The 21,501-nt window shown below is 37.4% G+C and overlaps 1 protein-coding gene across 7 annotated transcripts in view; it reads right to left on the bottom strand.

Annotated features, from left to right (window-relative positions):
- LOC105488007 (dachshund family transcription factor 2) overlaps window positions 1-21,501 on the bottom strand; it is a 692,336-nt gene that overhangs the window by 189,166 nt on the left and 481,669 nt on the right. For all 7 annotated transcript variants that reach the window (XM_071088393.1, XM_071088394.1, XM_071088389.1 and 4 more), the window contains one exon: window positions 5,025-5,156. In XM_071088393.1, the coding sequence (XP_070944494.1) occupies window positions 5,025-5,156 (132 nt within the window). The remainder of the gene's footprint in view (window positions 1-5,024; window positions 5,157-21,501) is intronic.

A 21,501-nucleotide genomic window follows, 5' to 3' on the forward strand; every position in this document is an offset into this window, starting at 1 on the left:
AGTTCTCATCTTGCATTTCACCATGAAAATTGTAACTTTACATGAGGCGATCTACACTGTCTTAAAGTCAGAGGACTTTCTCATACTGGTTTCATTCAATAATTTTCCTCTTTAATTGCTCTTACCACTTTCTTGAAAAATAAAGCCCCACCATGCTTGAATTTCCAGGAGTCTAGAAAAAGAGATGTAAAGCTGCTGCCAATTTACCTATCACATTATGTTGAATTAAATTGCAGAATTAGTTTGGAAATCTTTGGATCCTAAAACCATCTTTAATTGCCTTTTTTTTTTTTTCTAAAAATATTTGGGGGACAGGGCCAAGATGTTGAACTAGAAGCAGTTCATGTGCACTGCTCTTATGGAGAAGAAAGCAAAGGGCTAGAGAACACTGCCGTGCAGGCCAATCAACAGAGAAATCATGTAGGGATCCATCAAGGCAGCAGGCAGAAACAGAGAACAGAAAGGAACAAAGCTGGCCACTAACCTGTTAGATATCAGCATCTTAAAAAATATCGGCTGAGTGTGGTGGCTCACACCTGTAACCCCAGCACTTTGGGAGGCCAAGGCAGGCAGATCACCTGAGGTCAGGAGTTCGAGCCTAGCCTGGCTAACATGGTGAAAACCCTTCTCTACTAAAAGTACAAAAATTAGCCGGGTGTGGTGGTGGGCACCTGTAATCTCAGCTACTTGGGAGGCTGAGGCAGGGAGAATTGCTTGAACCCAGGAGGCAGAGGTTGTAGTGAGCCAAAATCGTGCCACTGCACTCCAGCCTGGGTGATAGAATGAGACTGTGTCTCAAAAAAAAAAAAAAAATAGGATTTCATATCCAGCCAAACTAAGCTTCATAAGCGAAGGAGAAATAAGATCCTTTTCAGACAAGCATATGCTGAGGGAATTCATTACCAAATGGAAAAACATTTCATGTTCTTCAATAGGAAGAATCAATATTGTTAAAATGGCTAGGAGAACCTCTCAAACATGGACAGGCTGAGTGAGTGAGAGCTCCCAGGGAGATTCCTGCTCCCCACAGGGACCTGTGTAAGACTGGGAATGGGAAATCACCCTGCTCACCCGCACCCTTCCACCACACTTTTAGACTGAGGCAAAGAGTCACCTGAAGGTTTTGTGGGGGCAACTCCCAAGTCCAAGAGGACCTCCACAAGTCTTGGACCCTGGGACAAACCAGCACAGGTGTCACAGCACCAATGGAGGCCACAGTTGCAATGCCGGGGAGCATTAACATTGTTCCACCACTGCTTTTCAGCCAGGGCTCAGCTCCAGCTTCTGGCCCATCAGTCCTGCTTTGACCCAAACTTGGCTACCACCACCCAACTCTGCCACTGGTAGCCAATCGAGCAACAATTGCTAGAACCTCCATATGTTCCTCTACTAATAGCATCTTTAACAAAATTTCAGTCTTTTGATCATTTTTTAAAAAGAAAAAAGAATGAAAAGGAACAAACAAAATATCTGAGAAATGTGGAAGTATGTAAACCCCCACAAGCAGTTCACATGAAGATTTTCCCCAAGACACATAATCATCAGATTCTACAAGGCTGACATGTAAGAAAAAATGGTAAAGGCAGCTAGAGAAAAAGGACAGGTCACCTACATAAGGAAGCCCATCAGAATAACAGCAAATCTCTCAGCAGAAACCCTACAAGCCAGAAGAGGTTGGGGGCCTATAGTCAACACTGTTACAGAAAGGAAATTCCAACCAAGAACTTCATATCCGTGACTGGGCGCGGTAGCTCACACCTATAATCCCAGCACTTTGGGATGCCGAGGCAGGTGGATCACCTGAGATCAGGAGTTCGAGACTAGTCTGGCCAACAAGGTGAAACCCCTTCTCTACTAAAAATACAAAAATTAGCCAGGCGTGGTGGCGGGCACCTGTAATCTTAGCTACTTGGGAGGCTGAGACAGGGAGAATTGCTTGAACCCAGGAGGCAGAGATTGTATTGAGCTGAGATCGTGCCACTGCACTCCAGGCTGAGCGATAGAGTGAGACTCCGTTTCAAAAAAAAAAAAAAAAAAACAAAGAAGAATACATATTTGGCCAAACTAAGCTTCATAAGTGAAGGAGACATAAGATCCTTTCCAGACAAGTAAATGCTGAGACAATTCATTACCAAATGGAAAAACATTTCATGTTCTTGGATAGGAAAAATAATATTGCTGAAATGGCCATACTGCCCAAAGCAATTTCCAGATTCAATGCTATTACTATCAAACTATCAATAATATTCTTCACATATCTAGAGAAAACTATTCTAAAATTCATATGGAACCAAAATAGATCCCAAATACCCAAAGCAATCCTAAGCAAAAAGAACAAAGCTGAAGGCATCACATTACTTGCCTTCAAATTATATTACATGGCTACAGTAAACAAAACTGCATACTGCAGGTACAAAACAAACACATAGACCAATGTTACAGAATAGCTAACCCAGAAATAAAGTCACAGACCTGAAACCATCTGATCTTTAATAAAGCTGACAAAAACGAGCAAGGGAAAAGGACACCCTGTTCAATAAATGGTGCTGGTATAACTGGCTAGCTCTATGCAGAAGACTGAAATTGGACCTCTTCTTTACAGCATATACAAAAAATCAACTCAAAGTGGATTAAATTCCTAAATATAAAACCTCAAACTGTAAAAACCTTGGGAGATAACCTAGGAAATACCGTTTTGGACATAAGAACTGGCAAAGATTTCATGAAGAAGATGCCAAAAGCAATTGCAACAAAAGTAAAACGTGAGAAATGGGACCTAATTAAAGTCAAGAGCTTCTGAACAGCAAAAGAAACTATCAACAGAGTAAGAAGGCAACCTAGAGAATGGGAGAAAATATTTGCAGTTGATACATCTGACAAAGGTCTAATATCAATAATTGTCAAGGAACTTAAAAAAATGTGCAACCAAAAAACAACCCTGTTCAAATGTGGGCAAAGTAGATGGACAGACACTTTTTTAAAGAAAATATACATGTGACCAAGAAGCATATGATAAAAACCCAACACCATTGATTATTAGAGAAATGCAAATCAAAACCACAATGAGACAACATCTCACACCAGTCAGAATGGCTATTACTATAACGTCAAAAAATAAGAGATGCTGGCAAGGTTGTAGCGAAAGGGGAATGTTTATACACTGCTGATGGAAGGGTAAATTAGCTCAACCATTAGGGAAAGCATGTGGTGATTCCTCAAAGAACTAAAAACAGAAGTACTATTTGACCCAACCATCCCACTACTGGTTATACACCCAAAGGAATATAAATTGTTCTACCATTAAGATATATGCACACATATGTTCATTGCAGCACTTTTCACAATAGCAAAGACATGGAATCAACCTGAACGTCCATCAATGAGAGAGTGGATAAAGAAAATGTGGTAAATGTGCACCATGGAATACTATGCAGCAATAAAAAACAATGAGATCATTTCCTTTGCAGGAACATGGATGGAGTGAGGCCATTATCCATAGCAAACTGATGTAGGAACATAAAATCAAATACTACATGTTCTCACTTACAAGTGGGAGCTAAATGATGAGAACATATGAACAGAAAAAAAGGGAACAACAGGCACTGGGGCCTATTTGAGGGAGGAGGGGGTAGCAGGAAGAAGTTCAGAAAAGAAATAAAACTGTTGGGGACTATCTTTAGTACCTAAGTGGCAAAATAATCAGTATGTACACCAAAACCCCAAATCAAATATTTACCTATTTAACAAACCTGCACATGTACTCCTAAATCTAAAATAAAATTGGATACTTCTTAAATCTTTCCTGTATTTATGTGTCCATCCTTCCACTTATCCATCCATCCATCTTTCCATCTGTTCATCCATTCATTCATGTGTGTTGATAGTTATAATTCCACCTACCTTCAAAAGAGATCTGAGGGGTCTTATGATCAAGGCCAAGGTAAAATGATCACGGGGTAAAAGAAAGAAACAAGTAACATGAGAGGAGAGGACTTTCCACTCTACAAGTCACCTCTGTTTTCTTTTCCTTTCATCCATCTTTTCTTCTTTGCCTGCTCCCTGTTCTACCTCTTTTCATTAATCCCTGTCGATAACGCCTAGAGTCACCCAGCACTTTCCTTTATCTAAGGAAATGGTACTCCAGCTGAAAAGACTTCAGCCCAGCCAACCTGGACTGTCAGCATTGCCTTTCAGTGGTAAATTATTTAGAATAGGATGGAGTAAGAAACCTGGGGTGATGCTGGAGTGCAGCAGTCTTTGTCAGGCAGAGAGCACAATGGCTAGCACTATAGGAATTATAATTCAATTCCACCACAGCAAAACAGTGAAGATAACTAAATGTTTCCAAAACGAGATTAAGACTTGTAACTGTTTTCTAATGTCAGTGTACAAATGCTAGCAATAGGGCTAAGCATCCCTCTTGAGTATCTTTATTTATTTATTTTTTATTTTTTTAGAAAATAGATACCCATTTTATTTGTCTTCGTGGTGTTGAATCTTCTTTTTATTATTATTATTATTATACTTTAAGCTCTAGGGTACATGTGCATAACATGCAGGTTTGTTACATATGTATACTTGTGCCATGTTGCTGTGCTGCACCCATCAACTCGTCAGCACCCATCAACTCGTCATTTACATCAGGTATAACTCCCAATGCAATCCCTCCCCCCTCCCCCCTCCCCATGATAGGCCCCGGTGTGTGATGTTCCCCTTCCCGAGTCCAAGTGATCTCATTGTTCAGTTCCCACCTATGAGTGAGAACATGGATTAAGAAAATGTGGCACATATACACCATGGAATACTATGCAGCCATAAAAAAGGATGAGTTTGTGTCCTTTGTAGGGACATGGATGCAGCTGGAAACCATCATTCTTAGCAAACTATCACAAGAACAGAAAATCTTGAGTATCTTTATAACCAAAGTAGACATATCATTCTCTCCTCCATCCTCATCCCGCCTCTCTCCTGCCCCACAATAAAACAGTAAGAGTCACCTGTCTGGGATTCCAGAAGACACTCACCTGTGTTAGAATTAAGATCATCAGGCTCTGATTCAGTGCCATTTTGGCTTCCATTTCCCTGAAGAGTGTTCATAGCCATAAGCTTCATCTTCTGCAGTTTCATCGCCTCAGCCATTGCTGCAGCTGTTATACCTAAAATCAGAATTATTCCATTCCATTTATTTATTTATATTAACAATTTCAACTTTTATTTTAGATTTAGGGGTACAAGTGCAGGTTTTTCACATGAAAATATTGCATGATACTGAGGTTTGGGCTATGGATGATCCTTTGTAAAATGGGGATGATTTCTTAATGTAATTGAAAGCTGGATAAGTTTATTTTACAGAGCTATGATGCATAGCACAAACCAAAAGTAACTTGAATTTTTTAATATTTTTAACAATGTATCTTTCAACTCTTATAATTCCTTCACGCTACAATGAATAGTTTATAAATTTAAAAAAATATATATTCAACATATATCTGATCCCCAATTTGAAACACAAATAAAACAAAGATAGTAAAATGCAAATTGTTTAAAACATTCCAAGACTCTTGCTAATGTATTCTTTTGTCTGCTAAGAGTTTTGGATGGTTATTTTGGACAGAACTCACTATGTAATAAATTCCATCTAAACCAGCATTGTCAGTGGGAGCACTCCGAAATTCTAAAAGAAACACCTTTTAGTGTATATCCTCATTAGTGTATATCTAAAGGAACACTTTTCTAGTGCATATCCTTGCTGGCACTTTTATAAAGGATAGGCTGCCTCACCTGTGAGGATCAGCTTAGTGGGGAGGGGGAGAAGAAGGAAAAGACTTCAGGTATTCTTTCTACCTTTTTGTCTGCCTCATACTTACACACTGAGGAACCAAATGAATGAAAACATGGCATGCCACCTATATAGCCAGCATCTGTAGTATAGTTATAATCTTTTGTATTAATAAAAGTCAGATATTAAAATAAAGCTCTCAGCATAATGGTATAAATAAGTGGGGTGTGGGGGAATGGCCATGGATTAAAAAGTGAATATGTAAGTTTGAAATTATTTCTCCTAGGAAGTCTATATCAGACAACAACACAACCATATATAAGGAAACAAGTACTAAAAGTACCGGAACAATACATACTCCAACGATGTCCTCCAAAAAGTCTAGTGAATTCAACTTAATTATATTTAGATAATGTCCCCAATCATCTACTGGTACATTGCTACCATGGGCCAAAAAAAAAAAAAAATCATCATCATCATCTACTGGTACACTGCTACCATGGGCCAAAAAGAAAAAAGAAAAATCTGGTAGATTTTGAAGCATTATTTCAGAATTGAGTAAAATTCATCCTACCATAAAAATGTGATTCAAGGAAAAGAAGGCAAACATTGGTTGTTCAAAAAACAACAACAAACAACAACAACAACAAAAAACCATAACTGTCATTAGAAGATTCTGATTCTAAGAGGTAAGGTGAAGCTTTATCAAATATGTGAGGGGAGGTAAATACAGGCTAAACCATCTGTGTGTTTGGTAGAATAACTAAGGTTCTGTTTTGCCATTCTGTATTCCTATGATGCATAGAAAACTCCCAATGAAGCAAACTTTTTATTACATTAGATTGTCTCTAAATCATGGCAAAGAAAAAATCTGAAGGGAAATTTCCTTAATATCTAAACTGATGATATACATTTGTACATTATCTTGACGGTCCAAGAGATTTTGTTGCCACATCTGATTTAGCTTTATAAAATTCCAATCCCCCAAATAACCCATTCAGCTCCCAAAGGGTATGTCTAGACAGAAAATATGATGGCAATGATTTAAACAAATGGACCCTGCTTAGGACTACCATGACTGAGTGCCTCATAATCAAAACTGTATCAATAAGTTTCCAGAATTTACATTGGCTCCTCAGAACTGAATCCTGGCTATGGTAATTAGTGAATTAATAGGTATTTTATTATTTGTAGGGTAAATAATGGATTCCAGTGAACAATATATGCTTCCTAACTCTGAAAACTAAAGGTATACAAATATCTAAACCCTCTCACAGATAAAGAAAATTCATGGTAAAATGTTTGTCTCATATGATGATATTAAGATAATTAATTAGCAAGACTCCCCACATATTTCTAATTCATACAAAAAATTAGGAACTAGTTTAATTCTTCAGTTTGCAGATGAGGAAACTGGGTCTCAGATTGAACCATTATAGGTCAGTTATTTAGGTGAAGATAGGGAGAAGTCTAAGTTTCCTGATGGAACCTAGATGTATTTGTTAAAGTCCTAAAGTAGCTCACACATGATTGAAAAAAAAAAGTCTCTAAAGGATAAGATCCCCTTACTACATACGGTCATCAATTTTTGTTTTGTCTTTTATATAGCTCCTTATACTTGATTCAAAGTTTAGAGGTACAGCCTATATAACATATATTTTGTATTGCCTCATGGTCCAGAAAAAAAATTATTATTTGACTTTTTATTTTATTTTTTGAAAACTAGTTAGTAGAGGTACGATTGAGATACAAAAATCTGTACATATATAATGTATACAACTTGATGATCTTGGAGTTAAGTATGTACCCATGAGACCATCACCATAATTTATACCATATTTGCAGTGACTTTAAGCTTATGAAACTCTTACATCCTATTTGTTTAGTCTTCAGTGCAGCACCTGAATATCTGTGTCTTCAGATAATACCACAGTTAAGGATAGGAAAGTAGTGGAAAAGATGTTTTGGTTCATATGAATTTTTCATAGCAATTTGGCCTTTTATTCAACTGTTCAATTAAATTCTTATCCTCAGGAAGCTTCTCAGTGTAACACTGATAGATTTAAAATAGCACTTTATCACCTGGCCACAAGTTCTCAAAATGCAGGTCTGGAATAATTCGTAAAAAGGGCAATACATAAAGCTGATTTGGGAGTTACTTAGTTAAATTTTACTTGGGAATCGAAATTTCAACTTGCACCAGACAACTAGAAAATAGTAAGTTAAATGAAAATGAAAAGATGCCTTTAAAAGTGAAAGTGCTACAATATAGGTAAAAACCCACACATATACCTAGAAGATACCTAGAAGTATAAAAGTTGTCCTTTTCAGTCACTGAATCTGAAAATAACACATTTATATTATGTTCAGATTACATATATTAAATTATTGAAATTGGTTGGGAAAGGCAGAGATTCAATTTTACTGAGAAAACATTCCCATTTTGCACTTACTGATAACTGAGCATTTACTTCTGTAAACTCAGTGCCTTCTATTCTTGTTCACTTAATTTCATTATTGCCTCAATGTCTAGTCACTGTAATTATTGACCAAGTCATAATGTATAGCCCTTATGGTACTCTATACTCTTCTTTTTATAATTTAAACATATTTATTAAGTTATTTGATTTGTTATTTTCTTTTTTAAAAACTACTTTACTGAGGTATGATTCAGATACAAAAAGCTGTAAATATATGTAATGCATAAACTTGATGAGATTGGACATACATATATATCCATGAGACCATCACCATAGTCTATACCATAAACCTCCATAAGTTTCTGCCTGTCTACTTTATTATTGTTGTTGTTTGTGTGATAAAAACACATAAAATAAGACCTACCCTCTTAGCAAAGTTTTAAGTATACAGTACAGTGTTGTTAACTATAGACACTATGCTGTACAGTAGATCTCTAGGACTTATTCATCTTGTACATCTGAAACTTTGCTCATCTCAGCTAATAGCATCCTGTTTCCTCCTCTCCCCAGTGCATGGCAATCACCATTCTAATCTCTGCTTCCATGAGATTGACTATTTTAGATTAATCATATAAGTGGTGTCATGGTGTATATCCATCTTTCTGGCTTATTTCATTTAGCATATCATCCTCCAGGTTTATTCATGTTGTCACAAATGGCAAGATTTCATTCTTTTTAAAAGCTGAATAATATTCCATTGTATATAATATATAAATACCAGGTTTTTTGAATCCATTCATCCATTGTTGGTCATTTAGGTTTTTTCATATATTGGCTATTGTTAATAAAGCAGCAATGAACATAGGAGTGCAGATATTTCTTTGAGATTCTGATTTTACCTCTTATATATATTCAGAAGTGGGATGGTTTGATGGTATGATAATTCTATTTTTAATTATTTAAGAAACCAAAATACTGTTTTCCATATTGGCTAAACTGTTTGTTGGTGATTTGTGTGTCTTCTTTCAATAAAAAAAAAATATTTTCAGCTCCGTTGCCTATTTATTTATTTATTTAAAGATATTTAGGATGTACAAGTGTCAGTTTCATACATCCATATATTGCATAGAGATAAGGTCTGGACTTTTAGTGTTTATTTTTCATTATTGAGTTGCAGGATATCCTTATATATTTTGCATACTAATCCTTTGTTATATACATGATTTGAAAATATATTATCCCATTCCATAGTTTGCCCTTTCACTCTGTTGACTGCTTTCTTTGCTGTGTAGAAGCTTTTTAGTTTGATATAGTACCACTTCATATTTGTTTGTGTTACCCATGCTTTTGGTATCATATCCAAGAAATCATTGCCAAGACCAATGTCAAGAAATTTTATCCCTATGTTTTCTTCTATCAGTTTTGTCATGTCAGGTCTTATATTTAACTCCATTTTAAAAATAAAAGTATACATTTAAGGGGTACCAGTGCAGTTTTATGGATATATTGTGTATTGGTGAACTCTGAATTTTTAGTGTAACAGTCATCCGAACAGTTTCCATTGTACCCATTAAGTAATTTCTCAACCCTCACCCCCTACCTGCCCTCCCACCCTTCTGAATCTCCAATGACTATTACTTTACACTCTATGACCATGTATACTTGTCATTTAGCTCCCACTTGTAATATTCAGTGTTTGAATTTTCATTTCTGAGTTGTTGCACTTAACGGCCTCCAGTTTCACCCACGTTGCTGCAAAAGACATGTCATTCTTTCTTACAGCTAAATAGTCTCCCGTGGTGTATGTGTGTACCATATTTTCTTTGTTTTTAAAATTTTTATTTCAGGTTTGGGGGTACATGAGAAGGTCTGTTACATAGATAAACATATGTCACGGGGGTTTGTTGTACATATTATTACACCACCCAGATATTAATCACAGTACCCAATAGTTATTTATTTATTTATTTATTTATTTATTTTTTGCTAATATTCTCCACCATCCTCTCCCCTAAAGTAGACCCCAGTGTCTGTTGTTCCCTTCTTTGTATTCATAAGTTCCTATCATTTAGCTCTCACTTATAAGTGAAAACATGCAGTATTTGGTTTTCTGTTCCTGCCTTAGTTTGTTAAGGATGATAGCCTCCAGTTTCTTCCATGTTCCCCAAAAAGGCATAATCTTGTTCTTTTTTATGGCTGCATAATATTCCATAGGGTATATGTACCACATTTTCTTTATCCAGTCCATCATTGATGAACATTTAGGTTGATTCCATGTCTTTAGTATTGTGAACAGTGCTGCAATGAACATTTACATGCATGTGCCTTTCTGGTAGAATGCTTTATATTCTTCTAGGTGTATACCCAGTGATAGCATTGCTGGGTCAAATGGTAGTTTTGCTTTTAGCTCTTTGAGGAATCCCCATACTGCTTTGTACAAAGATTGAACTCATTCACACTCCCACCAACAGTGTATAAGTGTTCCCTTTTCTTTGTAACCTTGCCGGCATATGTTACTTTTTTTCTTTTTTATGATACTCATTTTGATGGAGGTGAGATGGTAGCACCTTGTAATTTTGATTTGCATTTCTATAATGATCAGTGATATAGGGTTGTTTTTCATATGCCTGTTGGATGCATGTATGTCTTCTTTTGAAAAGTGTCTGTTCATGTCCTTTGCCCACTTTTTAGAGAAATTGTTTTTATCTTGTAAATTTATTTAAGTCCCTTACAGATGCTGGACATTAGAATTTTGTCAGATGCATAGTTTGCAAATATTTTCTCCTATTCTGTAGGTTGTCTGTTTACTCTGTTAATAGGTTATTTTGCTGTGCAGAGCTTTGAGGTTTAATTAGATCTCATTTGTCAATGTTTGTTTTTGTTGTTCTTGCTTTTGGTGTCCTTCTCATGAAATCTTTGCCCATTCCTAGGTCCAGGATGGTATTGCCTGGGTTGTCTTCCAGGGTTTTTATAGTTTTGGTTATATGTTTAAGTCATTAATCCATATTGAGTTAATTTTTGTATATGCTTTAAGGAAGGGGTCCAGCTTCAATCTGCTCCATATGGCTAGCCAGTTATCCCAGCACCATTTATTAAATAGGAAGTCTTTTCCCCATTGCTTGTTTTTGTCAGCTATGTCAAAGATCAGAGGGTCATAGATATTCACCATTATTTCTGCACTCTCCATTTTGTTCCATTGGTGTATGTGCCTGTTTTTGTACCAATGCCACACTGTTTTGGTCACTGTAGCCTTGTAGTATAGTTTGAAGTAAGGTAATGTTGTGATTCCTCCAGCTTTGTTCTTTTTGCTTAGAATTTCCTTGACTATTCCAGCTCTTTTTTAGTTCCATATAAATTTAATTTTTTCTAGTTCCATGAAGAATGTTTTTGGTAGTTTGATAGGAATAGCGTTAAATTCGTACCTTGCTTTGGGCAGTCTAGCCATTTTAATTATGTTGATTCTTCCTATCCATGAGCAAGGAATGTTTTTCCAACCATTTGTGTCTTTGATTTATTTGAGCAGTGTTTTGTAATTCTCATTGCAGAGATCTTTCGCCTCCCTGGTTAGTTGTATTCCTAGATATTTTAATTTCTTGTGACAATTATGAGTGGGATTGTCTTTCTGATTTGGCTCTCAGTGTGGCTGTTGTTGGTGTATAGGAATGCTAGTAATTTTTGTACATTGATTTTGTATCCTGCAACTTTGCTGAAGTTATGTGTCAGTTGAAGGGGCTTTGGCACCAAAACTATGGGATTTTTCTAGATATAGAATCATGTTGTCCACAAACAGAGATAGTTTGACTTCCTCTCTTCCTATTCAGATGACCTTTGTTCTTTCCTTTGCCTAATTGCTCTGGCTAGGACTTCCCATACTATGTTGAATAGATGTGATGAAAGAGGGCATCCTTGTCTTGTTGCAGTTTGCTTGTTCCAGAATGCTTGTTCCAAGCATTCTCCTTGAGGAGAATGCTTCCAGCTTTTGCACGTTCAGTATAATGTTTACTGTGGGTTTGTCATAGAAGGTTCTTATTATTTCGAGGTATGTTCCTTCAAAACCTATTTCATTGAGAGTTCTTAACATGCAGAGTTGTTGAATTTTATCAAAAGCCTTTTCTACGTCTACAGAGATAATCATTTGGTTTTTGTCTTTAGTTCTGTTTAGTTCTGTTTATGTGATGAATCACATTTATTGATGTTCATATGTTGAACCAACCGCATCCTGGGGATGAAACCTACTTGATTATGGTGGATTAGCTTTTTGATGCCTTGCAAGATTTAGTTTGCAAATATTTTTGTGGAGGTTTTTTGCATCAATATTCATCAAGGATATTCACCTGAAGTTTTCTTTTTTTGTTGTGTGTCTGCCAGGTTTTGGTTTCAGGATGATGATGGTCTCTTAGAATAAGTTGGGGAGGAGTCCCTCCTCTTCAATTGTTTGAAATAATTTCTGTAGCAATTGTATGAGCTCTTCTTTGTACATCTGGTAGAATGTGACTGTGATTCCATCAGGTACTGGGCTTTTTTGGTTAGTAGGCTATTCATTATTGATTCAATTTTGGAGCTCGTTATTGGTCTGTTCTGGGAATCAGTTTCTTCCAGGTTCAGTCTTGGGAGGATGTATGTGTCCAGGAATCTATCAGTCTCTTCTAGGTTTTCTAGTTTGTGTGTGTAAAAGTGTTTGTAGTAGCTTCTGACAGTTGTTTTGATTTCTGTGGGGTCAGTAGTATCATATTCCCTTCATCATTTCTAATTGTGTTTATTTGGATCTTCTCCTTTTCTTTCTTAAGTAGTCTAACTAGTGGCCTATTTTATTTTATTTAAAAAAAAAATACCCAAACAAACAATTCCTGGATTTACTGATCGTTTGAATGGTTTTTATGGGTCTCAATTTCCTTCAGTTCAGCTCCGATTTTTGTAATTTCTCATTTTCTGTGAGGTTTGGGGTTGATCTGTTCTTGCTTCTCTAATTCATTCAGCTGTGAAATTAACTTGTTAATTTGAAATCTTCCTAACTTTTTTATGTGGGCATTTAGTGCTATGAATTTCCCTGTTAACACTGCCTTCTATGTGTCCCAGAGATTCTGGTACGTTGCATCTTTGTTCTCATTATTTTTAAAGAACTTACTGATTTCTACCTTAATTTCATTATGTACCCCAAATCATTCAGGAGCATTTTGTTTAATTTTCATATAATTGTATATTTTTTTAGAGATTTTCATTGTGTTGATTTCTGTTTTTATTGAGCTGTGATCTGAAAATGTGTTTGGAATGATTTTGGTTCTTTTCCATTTGTTCGGGATTGTTTTACGTCCAATTATTTAGTTGATTTTAGAGTATCTGCCATGTGGCAATGAGAAGAATGAATATTCTGTTGTTTTAGGGTGAAGACTTCTTTGAAGGTCTATCAGATCCATTTGGTCCAATGCTGAGTTTATGTCCTCAATATCTTTGTTCATTTTCTTATTCAATGATCTACCTAATGCTGTCAGTGGAGTGTTGAAGTCTCCCACTCTTATTTTGTGGGAGTCTATGTCTCTTTGTATGTCTCTAAGAGCTTACTTTCTGAATCTGGATGTTCCTGTGTTGGGTATATTTATGATAGTTAGCTCTTCTTGTTGAATTGAACACTTTACCATTATGTAATTCTCTTCCTTGTCTTTTTTTTTTTTATCTTTATTGATTGGAAATCTGTTTTTCTGAAATTAGAATTGTAACTCCTGTTTTTTTTTTCTGTTTTCAATTTGCTTGATAGATTTTTCTACATCCCTTTATTTTGAGCCTATGAGTGTCATGACATGTGAGGTGGATCCCTTGAAGACAGAATACTATGGGTTCTTGCTTTTTTATCCAGCTTGCCACTATGTACCTTTTAAGTGGGGCATTTAGCCCATTTACATTCAAGGTTCATATTGATATGTGTGGATTTGATATTGTCATTATGCTGTTAGCTGGTAACTATGTTGGCTTGTTTGTGTGATTGCTTTACAGTGACACTGGTCTATGTGTTTAAGTGTGTTTTTGTATTAGCTGATAGTAATCTTTCCTTTCTATTTTAGTGCTCCTTTCAAGATCCCTTGTAAGACACTTCTAGTGGTAATAAAGTCCCTCAAAATTTGCTTATCTGAAGAGGATCTTATTTCTCCTTCACTTAGGAAGCTATGTTTGGCTGGATATGAATTATTGGTTGAAGATTTTTTTTCTTTAAGAAGATTTATTATTATTGAATAAATATAGGCCCCTAATCTCTTAAGGCTTGTAGCATTTCAGTTGAGAGGTCTGCTGTTAGCCTCATGGGAATCCCTTTGTATGTGACCTGCCCTTTCTTTCTAGGTGCGTTGAACATTCTTTCTTTCATTTCAATCTTGGAAAATCAGATGCTTATGTGTCTCGGGGATGATCTTCTTGTGTAGAATCTTGTAGGAGTTCTCTGCATTTGCTGAATTTGACCGTTGGCCTCTCTAGCAAGGTTGGGAAGTTTTCATTGACAATCTTCTAAAATATATTTTCCAAGTTGTTTGCTTCTCCCCTTCCCTTTCAGGGGTGCCAGTGATTTGTAGATTTTGCCTCTTTACATAATCCCATATTATCTGGAGATTTTAGTCGTTCATTTTTTTTTCTTTGTTTTTGTCTGACTGTCTCATTTCAGAGACCCAGTCTTCAAGTTCCAAGATTATTTTATCAACTTGGTTTATTCTACTGCTAACACTTGTGACTGCATTGTGAAATTCTTCTATTGTGTTATTCAGCTCTGCCAGACACGTTAGGTTCTTCTTTACACTGACTGTTTTGTCCTTCAGCTCCTGTATCGCTTTATTGTGATTCATATTTTCCTGGGATTGGGTTTTGCCAACCTCCTAAATCTCAGTGATCTTTATTCCTATCCATATTCTGAATTCTATTTCTGTCATTCCAGGAAGTTTTGTCTGGTTAAGAACTCTTGTTGGAGGGCTGGTGTGATCATTTGGAGAATGTATGACACTCTGGCCATTTTAGTTATCAGAGTTCTTACGCTGGTTCTTTCTCATCTCTGTGTGTGGTTGTTCCTTTAATTGCAGTGTAAATTGAACACAGTCAATAGAGTTCTTTTTAGGATGTTTTCACCGGGCCAAGGCTTTGTGTAGAGTCTTTATTTGAAGCTGACTTTTTGTCTGTGGTTTCACAGAGGGAAATGTTAGTAAAGTATTGTTGGGGTTGAAGCTTTGAGATGTGATCCAGCAGGTGACACTTAGCCTTATTGGTCAGTTGGTAGACTCTTGCTTGGTTGTGTGGCTCCCCTATGTTTCCTCACAGTTGCAGCTGTGCTTCCCCCTCGTGCTCTGAAAGGGTGACTTCCTCTCCCCCTTGAGTGCTGGCTGCAGTTCATAACTTGGCACTCCTTAGTTGCCTACTGCAGTTCCTAGGCGATCTGTGTTTATGTTCCTTCCCCAGCTCAGAGGGAGCAGATGAAGACATCTTAGTGGTTGTGGCCAAGGGTTATTTTGCTTGACTCTTGGGGGATTTACCACAGAGAGAGATGCAGGTGTAAGCAATCACTCCATTCAGTCATCCCAAGAGGGCAGGTTTGTGCTTTGGTCCCAAGCCAAGGGGTTTACTGTCTGCTTATGAGTCGTGAGAGGTGTGTGAGGCATGTGGGAGACGAACTGGCCTCCTCTCCTTGTGTCAACTGCAGCTTGTTGGAGATGTGGATAAAGCACTTAGGGTCTTTACTTCTTCATTAGTCTGGGGGTGGCAAGGACAGTTCCACAGCAGAGGCAGTGGCAGAGAGGCTTTCGGTTGCCCTTGGAGGCTCTGTCCAGGGAGTTGCTGAGTTTGTACTGGCTCAATAGCTCTGGCGGGGTGTGGCTGGAAGCACAGACTGGAGGGCCTGTCCAGTGAGGAGATATGGGAACGGGCACCCGTGTAACAATCTGGCCACTTTTCTGTAGGGTTGCTGCAGTATGCTTAGGGCCCACTCCAGTCCCTAGTCACCTGGGATTTTCCAGAACCCAGAGGTGTCATCAGTGAAGGATGCAAAACAGCAAAGATGGTAGTCTGTCCCTCCCTCTGGGAGCTTTATCCCAGGGAGGTACAAACCTGTTGCTGTTCCAAAAGCACCTGTAGGAAGTGGGTGGAGACCCCAGTTGGGAGGTCCCTCTCAGTGAGGAGAAATAGGATCAGGCATCCACTTAAAGCAGCAGTCCGATCATGTTTTGGTAGATCAGCTGTGCTATGCAGGGGATCCCTTCTGCCCTGGGTCAGCTCAGAATTTTCAAAGCCTGATGGCTGGAACTACTAAAGTGCCCCAGTAGCAAAGAGGGTGGCCTGCCCCTCCACCAAGGAGCTCCGTCTTAGGGAGGTGCAATGCTACTACTTGTAGCTGGCTGGAATTCCAAACCCGTGGGTCTTATATTGTGATGTGCACTGGAAGTGGGGCCTGCAGGCTGTTACTGTTCAGCCCCCTGGATTCAGCCTCTTTCCTAAGGGTATGTACCATAGTCTAACCTACCACTTTGCAGGAGCCACAGGTACTTTTGCCAGTAAGCCCAAGTATCTAAGGCTCCAGGGTCTCCAACGCATGCCTGAGCAGCTGCTCTGCCATAACTCCATGTAGCTCTGTCTGTCAGACTGAAGACTGAAGGCCCTGGTGGACTGGGTTCACAAGGACATCTCCTGACCCAAGGGTTGCAAAGATCTGTGGGAGAAGTGTGGTTTCCCAGAGTCGCTCATTCATTCACCACTTCCCTGGGCAAAGCTCCATGTTGCTCCCAGGTGGGCTGTTTTCCGGTCTTGCTTTTCTTCATTCTCTGTGGGTCAAGTTGTTTCCTGGATCAATTCCAATGTGAGTACCTGGATGTTACAGTTGAAGATGTTGCGTTTAGTCTCTCAATTTCTGTTCCTCTCTGTGAGAACCACACACACTAGCTGCTTTGATTTGGCCATCTTGGCCACTCACCGCTACCATATTTTCTTTATCCAGTCATTCACTGATGGACATTTAGGTTGATTCCATATCTTTGCTATTGTGACTAGTGCTGCAATAAACATATAAGTGCAGGTATATTTCGGATATAATGATTCCTTTTCCTTTTGGTAGATACCCCGTTGTGGGGCTGCTGGATCGAATGGTAGTCCTACTTTTAGTTCATTGAGCAATTTCCATACTGTTTCCATAGAGGTTGTACTAATTTACATTCCCACTAACAGTGTATAAGCATTTCCTTTCTCCATATCCTTACCAACAGTTGTTATTTTTTTTTTCCTTTTTAAAAATAGCCAGTCTGACTGTTATAAGATAATATCTCATTATGGTATTAATTTGAATTTATCTGATGAATAGTGACATTAAGCATTTTTTCACGTGCTTGTTTGCCATCTGTATGTCTTCTTTCAAAAATATCTATTCATGTCCTTTGCCCACTTGTTGATGCGGTCTTTTTTTTTTTTATTTGTTGTTGAGTTGTTTAAGTTTCTTATAAACTATGACTATCAATCCCCTGTTGGATGCAGAGTTTGCAAATATTTTCTCCCACTCCGTCAGTGGTCTGTTCACTCTGTACATTATTTCTTTTTCTGTGCCAAAAGTTTTTAGTTTAATTCCCATTTGTCTATTTCTGTTTTTATTGTTTGTGCTTTTGAGGACTTAGTCATGAATTCATTGCTTAGACAATTGTCCAGATGAATTTTTCCTGGGTTTTCCTTGATATTTTTATAATTCCAGGTGTTACATTTAACTCATTAATCCATCTGGAGCTAGTTTTTTCATATGGTGAGAGACAGGGATCCAGTTTCATTCTTCTGCATATAGTAATCCAATGTTCCCAGCACCATTGAAGAGGGTGGGTGTCCGTTCCCCAGTGTATGTTTTGTCAACTTTGTTAAACATCAGTTGGCTGTACGTATATGGCTTTATTTCTGGGATCTCTATTCTGTTCCACTGATCTCTGTGTCTGTTTTAACACCAGTTTCTTGTTGTTTTCATTAGTGTACCTCTAATGTATAATTTGGGATCAGGTACTGTGATGCCTCTGCCCTTGTCCTTTTTGCTTAAGATTGCTTTGGCTTTTCAGGCTCTTTTTTGGTTCCATATGAATTTTAGGATTTTTTTTTTTAAATGTTGTGAAAAATGACATTGGTATTTTTTTAAATTTAACTTGTACTTTAGCATTTGGGGTACAAGTACAGGTTTAGTATGTAGGTAAACTTATGTCACGAGGGTTTGTTATGCAGATTTTTTCATCACTCAGGTACTATGCCTAGTATCCATTAGTTACTTTTCCTGGTCTGCTTCCTCCTCCCAACCTCCACTCTCTGGTAGGCCCCAGTATATGTAGTTCCCTTCTATGTGTCTATGTGTTCTCATCATTTAGCTCCCACTTATAAGTGAGGATATGTGGTATTTGCTTTTCTGCTCCTGCATTAGTTTGCTAAGGATAATATTCTGCAATTCCATCCACGTTCGTGCAAAGAACATGATTTTGTTCTTTTTTATGGCTGTGTAGTATTCCATGGTGTTTATATACTACATTTTCTTTAATCAGTCTACCACTGGTGGAAATTTAGGTTGATGCCATGTCTCTACCATCGTGAATAGTGCTGCAAATGTCTTTGGGTATAATAATACCATTCAACACAGCAATCCTGTAATGGGAATTGCTGAGTTGAATAGTATTTTTTTAGGACTTTGAGGAATAGCCACACTGTTTTCCATGATGGTTGAATTATCTTACACACCAACCAACAGTATATAAGTGTTCATTTTTCTCTGAAAACTAACAAGCATCTGTTTTTTTTTTCGGCTTTTTACTAATAGCCATTCTGACTCGTGCTAGATGGTATGTCATTGTGGTTTTGATTTGCATTTCTCTAATAATCAGTGATGTTGAGCTTTTTTTCATATGCTTCTTGGTCACATGTGTGTCTTCTTTTGAAAAGTGTCTGTTCATGTCCTTTGCCCACTTTTTAGTGGGGTTATTCAGTTTTTTTCTTGTAAATTTGTTTAAGTTTATTATAGATGCTGGATATTTAAACTTTGTCACAGGAATACATTGAAAAAATTTTCTCTCATTCTGTAGGTTACATATTTACTCTGTTGATACTCTCTTTTGCTGTACAGAAGCTCTTTAGTTTAATTAAACCTCATTTGTCAATTTTTTGTTGTTGTTGCAATTGCTTTTCGTGTCTTTGTCATGAAATCTTTGCCCATTCCTATGTCCAGAATGGTATTGTGTAGATTATATTCTAGGGTTTTTATAGTTTGGGGTGTTACATTTAAAACTTTAATCCATATTGAGTTAACTTTTGTGTATGATGTAAGAATGGGGTATTGTGTCAGTCTTCTGCATATGGCTAGCCAGTTATCCCAGTATCACTGAATAGGGATTTCTTTCCCCATTGCTTGTTTTTGTCAGTGTTGTCCAAGATCAGGTAGTTGTAGTCGTGTGGCCTTATTTCTGGGCTCTCTATTCTGTTTCATTGTTCTACGTGTCTGTTTCTGTACCAGTAGTATGCTGGCGTTTTTTTTGTTGTTGTTGTTAATTTGTTTGTTTTGAGATGGAGTTTCACTCTTGTTTCCCAGGCTGCAATGCAATAGTGGGATCTCAGCTCACTTCAACCTCTGCCTCCTGGGTTCAAGTGATTCTGCTGTCTCAGCCTCTTGAATAGCTGTGATTACAGGCTCCTGCCACTATGCCCAGCTCATTTTTGATATTTTTAGTAGAGATGGGGTTTCACCATGTTGACCAGGCTTGTCTTGAACTCCTGACCTCAGGTGATCTGCCTGCCTTGGCCTCCCAAAGTGTTGAGAGTATAGGCATGAGCCACCGCACCCAGCCTAGCATGCTGTTTTGGTTAATGTAGCCCTGTAATACAGTTTAAAGTCAGGTAGCATGATCCCTCAAACTTTGTTCCTTTTACTTAAAATCGCCTTGGGTATTTGGGCTTGTTTTGGTTCCATATGAATTTGAAAATAGTTATTTCTGGGTTTGTGAAAAATGTCATTGATAATTTAATAGCAATAGCACTGAATCTATCAATTGTTTTGGCAAGTATGACCATTTAAAAAATATTAATTATTTCTATCCGTGAGTATGGGATGTTTTTCCATTTGTTTGTGTCATGTCTGATTTCTTTGGGCAGTGTTCAGTAGTTCTTCTTGAAGGGATCTTGCACTTCCCTGGTTAGCTGTATTCCTAGGTATTTTATACTTTTTGTAGCAATTGTGAATGAGATTGTGTTCATTATTTGATTCTCAATTTTACTGTTGTTGGTGTATAGGAATGCTAGTAATTCTTTTGCATTGATTTTATATTTTGAGATTTCATTGAAGTTGTTTGTTAGCTTAAGCAGATTTTGGGCCAATACTATGGGGTTTTCTAGATATGGGATCATGTCATCTGCAAACAGAGATTGCTTGACTTCCTCTCTTTCTATTGGCATGCAGTTTATTTCTTTCTCTTGATTGATTGCTCTACCCAGCACTTTCAATATTATGTTGAATACGAGTGGTGAGAGAAGGCATTCTTGTCTGATGCCAGTTTTCAAGGGGAATGCTTCTGGCTTTTAACCATTAAGTATGATGTTGGCTGTCGGTTTGTCCTAGATGTCTCTTATTATTTTGAGGTATGCTCCTTCAATACCTAGTTTGAGAGTTTTGTTTGTTTGTTTGTTTGTTTGTTTTACCACTATGGAGCGTTACATTTTATCCAAAGCCTTTTCTGCATCTATTGAGATAATCATCTCATTTTGTCATTGGATCTGTTTATATGATGAGTCACATTTACTGCTTTGTGTATGTTGAAGCAACCTTGCATTCCAGGGATAAAGCTTACTTGATTGTGGTAGATAAACTTTTTGATGTGCTGCAGAATTTGTTTTGCCAGTATTTTGTTGAGGATTTTTGCATCTGGTGTTCATAAAGGGTATTAGCCTGAAGTTTTCTTCTTTCGTTATATCTCTTCCAGGTTTTGGCATCAGGATAATGCTGGCCTTATAGAATGAGTTAGGGAGGAGTCCCTCCTTCTCAACTTTTTGGGGAATATTTTCAGCAGGCATGGTACCAGCTCTTCTTTTTATATCTAGTATAATTCAGCTGTGAGACTTTGATATTTTGAAAAAGATTGCAGGGAATCTGTAGATTGCTTTGGGCAGTACAGTCATTTTAATTATATTAATTCTTCTAATTCATGAGTATGGTATATATTTTCATTTGTTTTTGTCCTCTATAATTTCTTTCATCCGTGTTTTGTAGTTTTCTTTTACAGATCTTTCACTTTCTTGGTTAAATAAATTCCTAGGTATTTTAATTTTTGTAGCTATTATAAATAG

The sequence above is a fragment of the Macaca nemestrina genome, chromosome X (assembly GCF_043159975.1).
Source record: "Macaca nemestrina isolate mMacNem1 chromosome X, mMacNem.hap1, whole genome shotgun sequence".
NCBI classification, from domain to species: domain Eukaryota; kingdom Metazoa; phylum Chordata; class Mammalia; order Primates; family Cercopithecidae; genus Macaca; species Macaca nemestrina.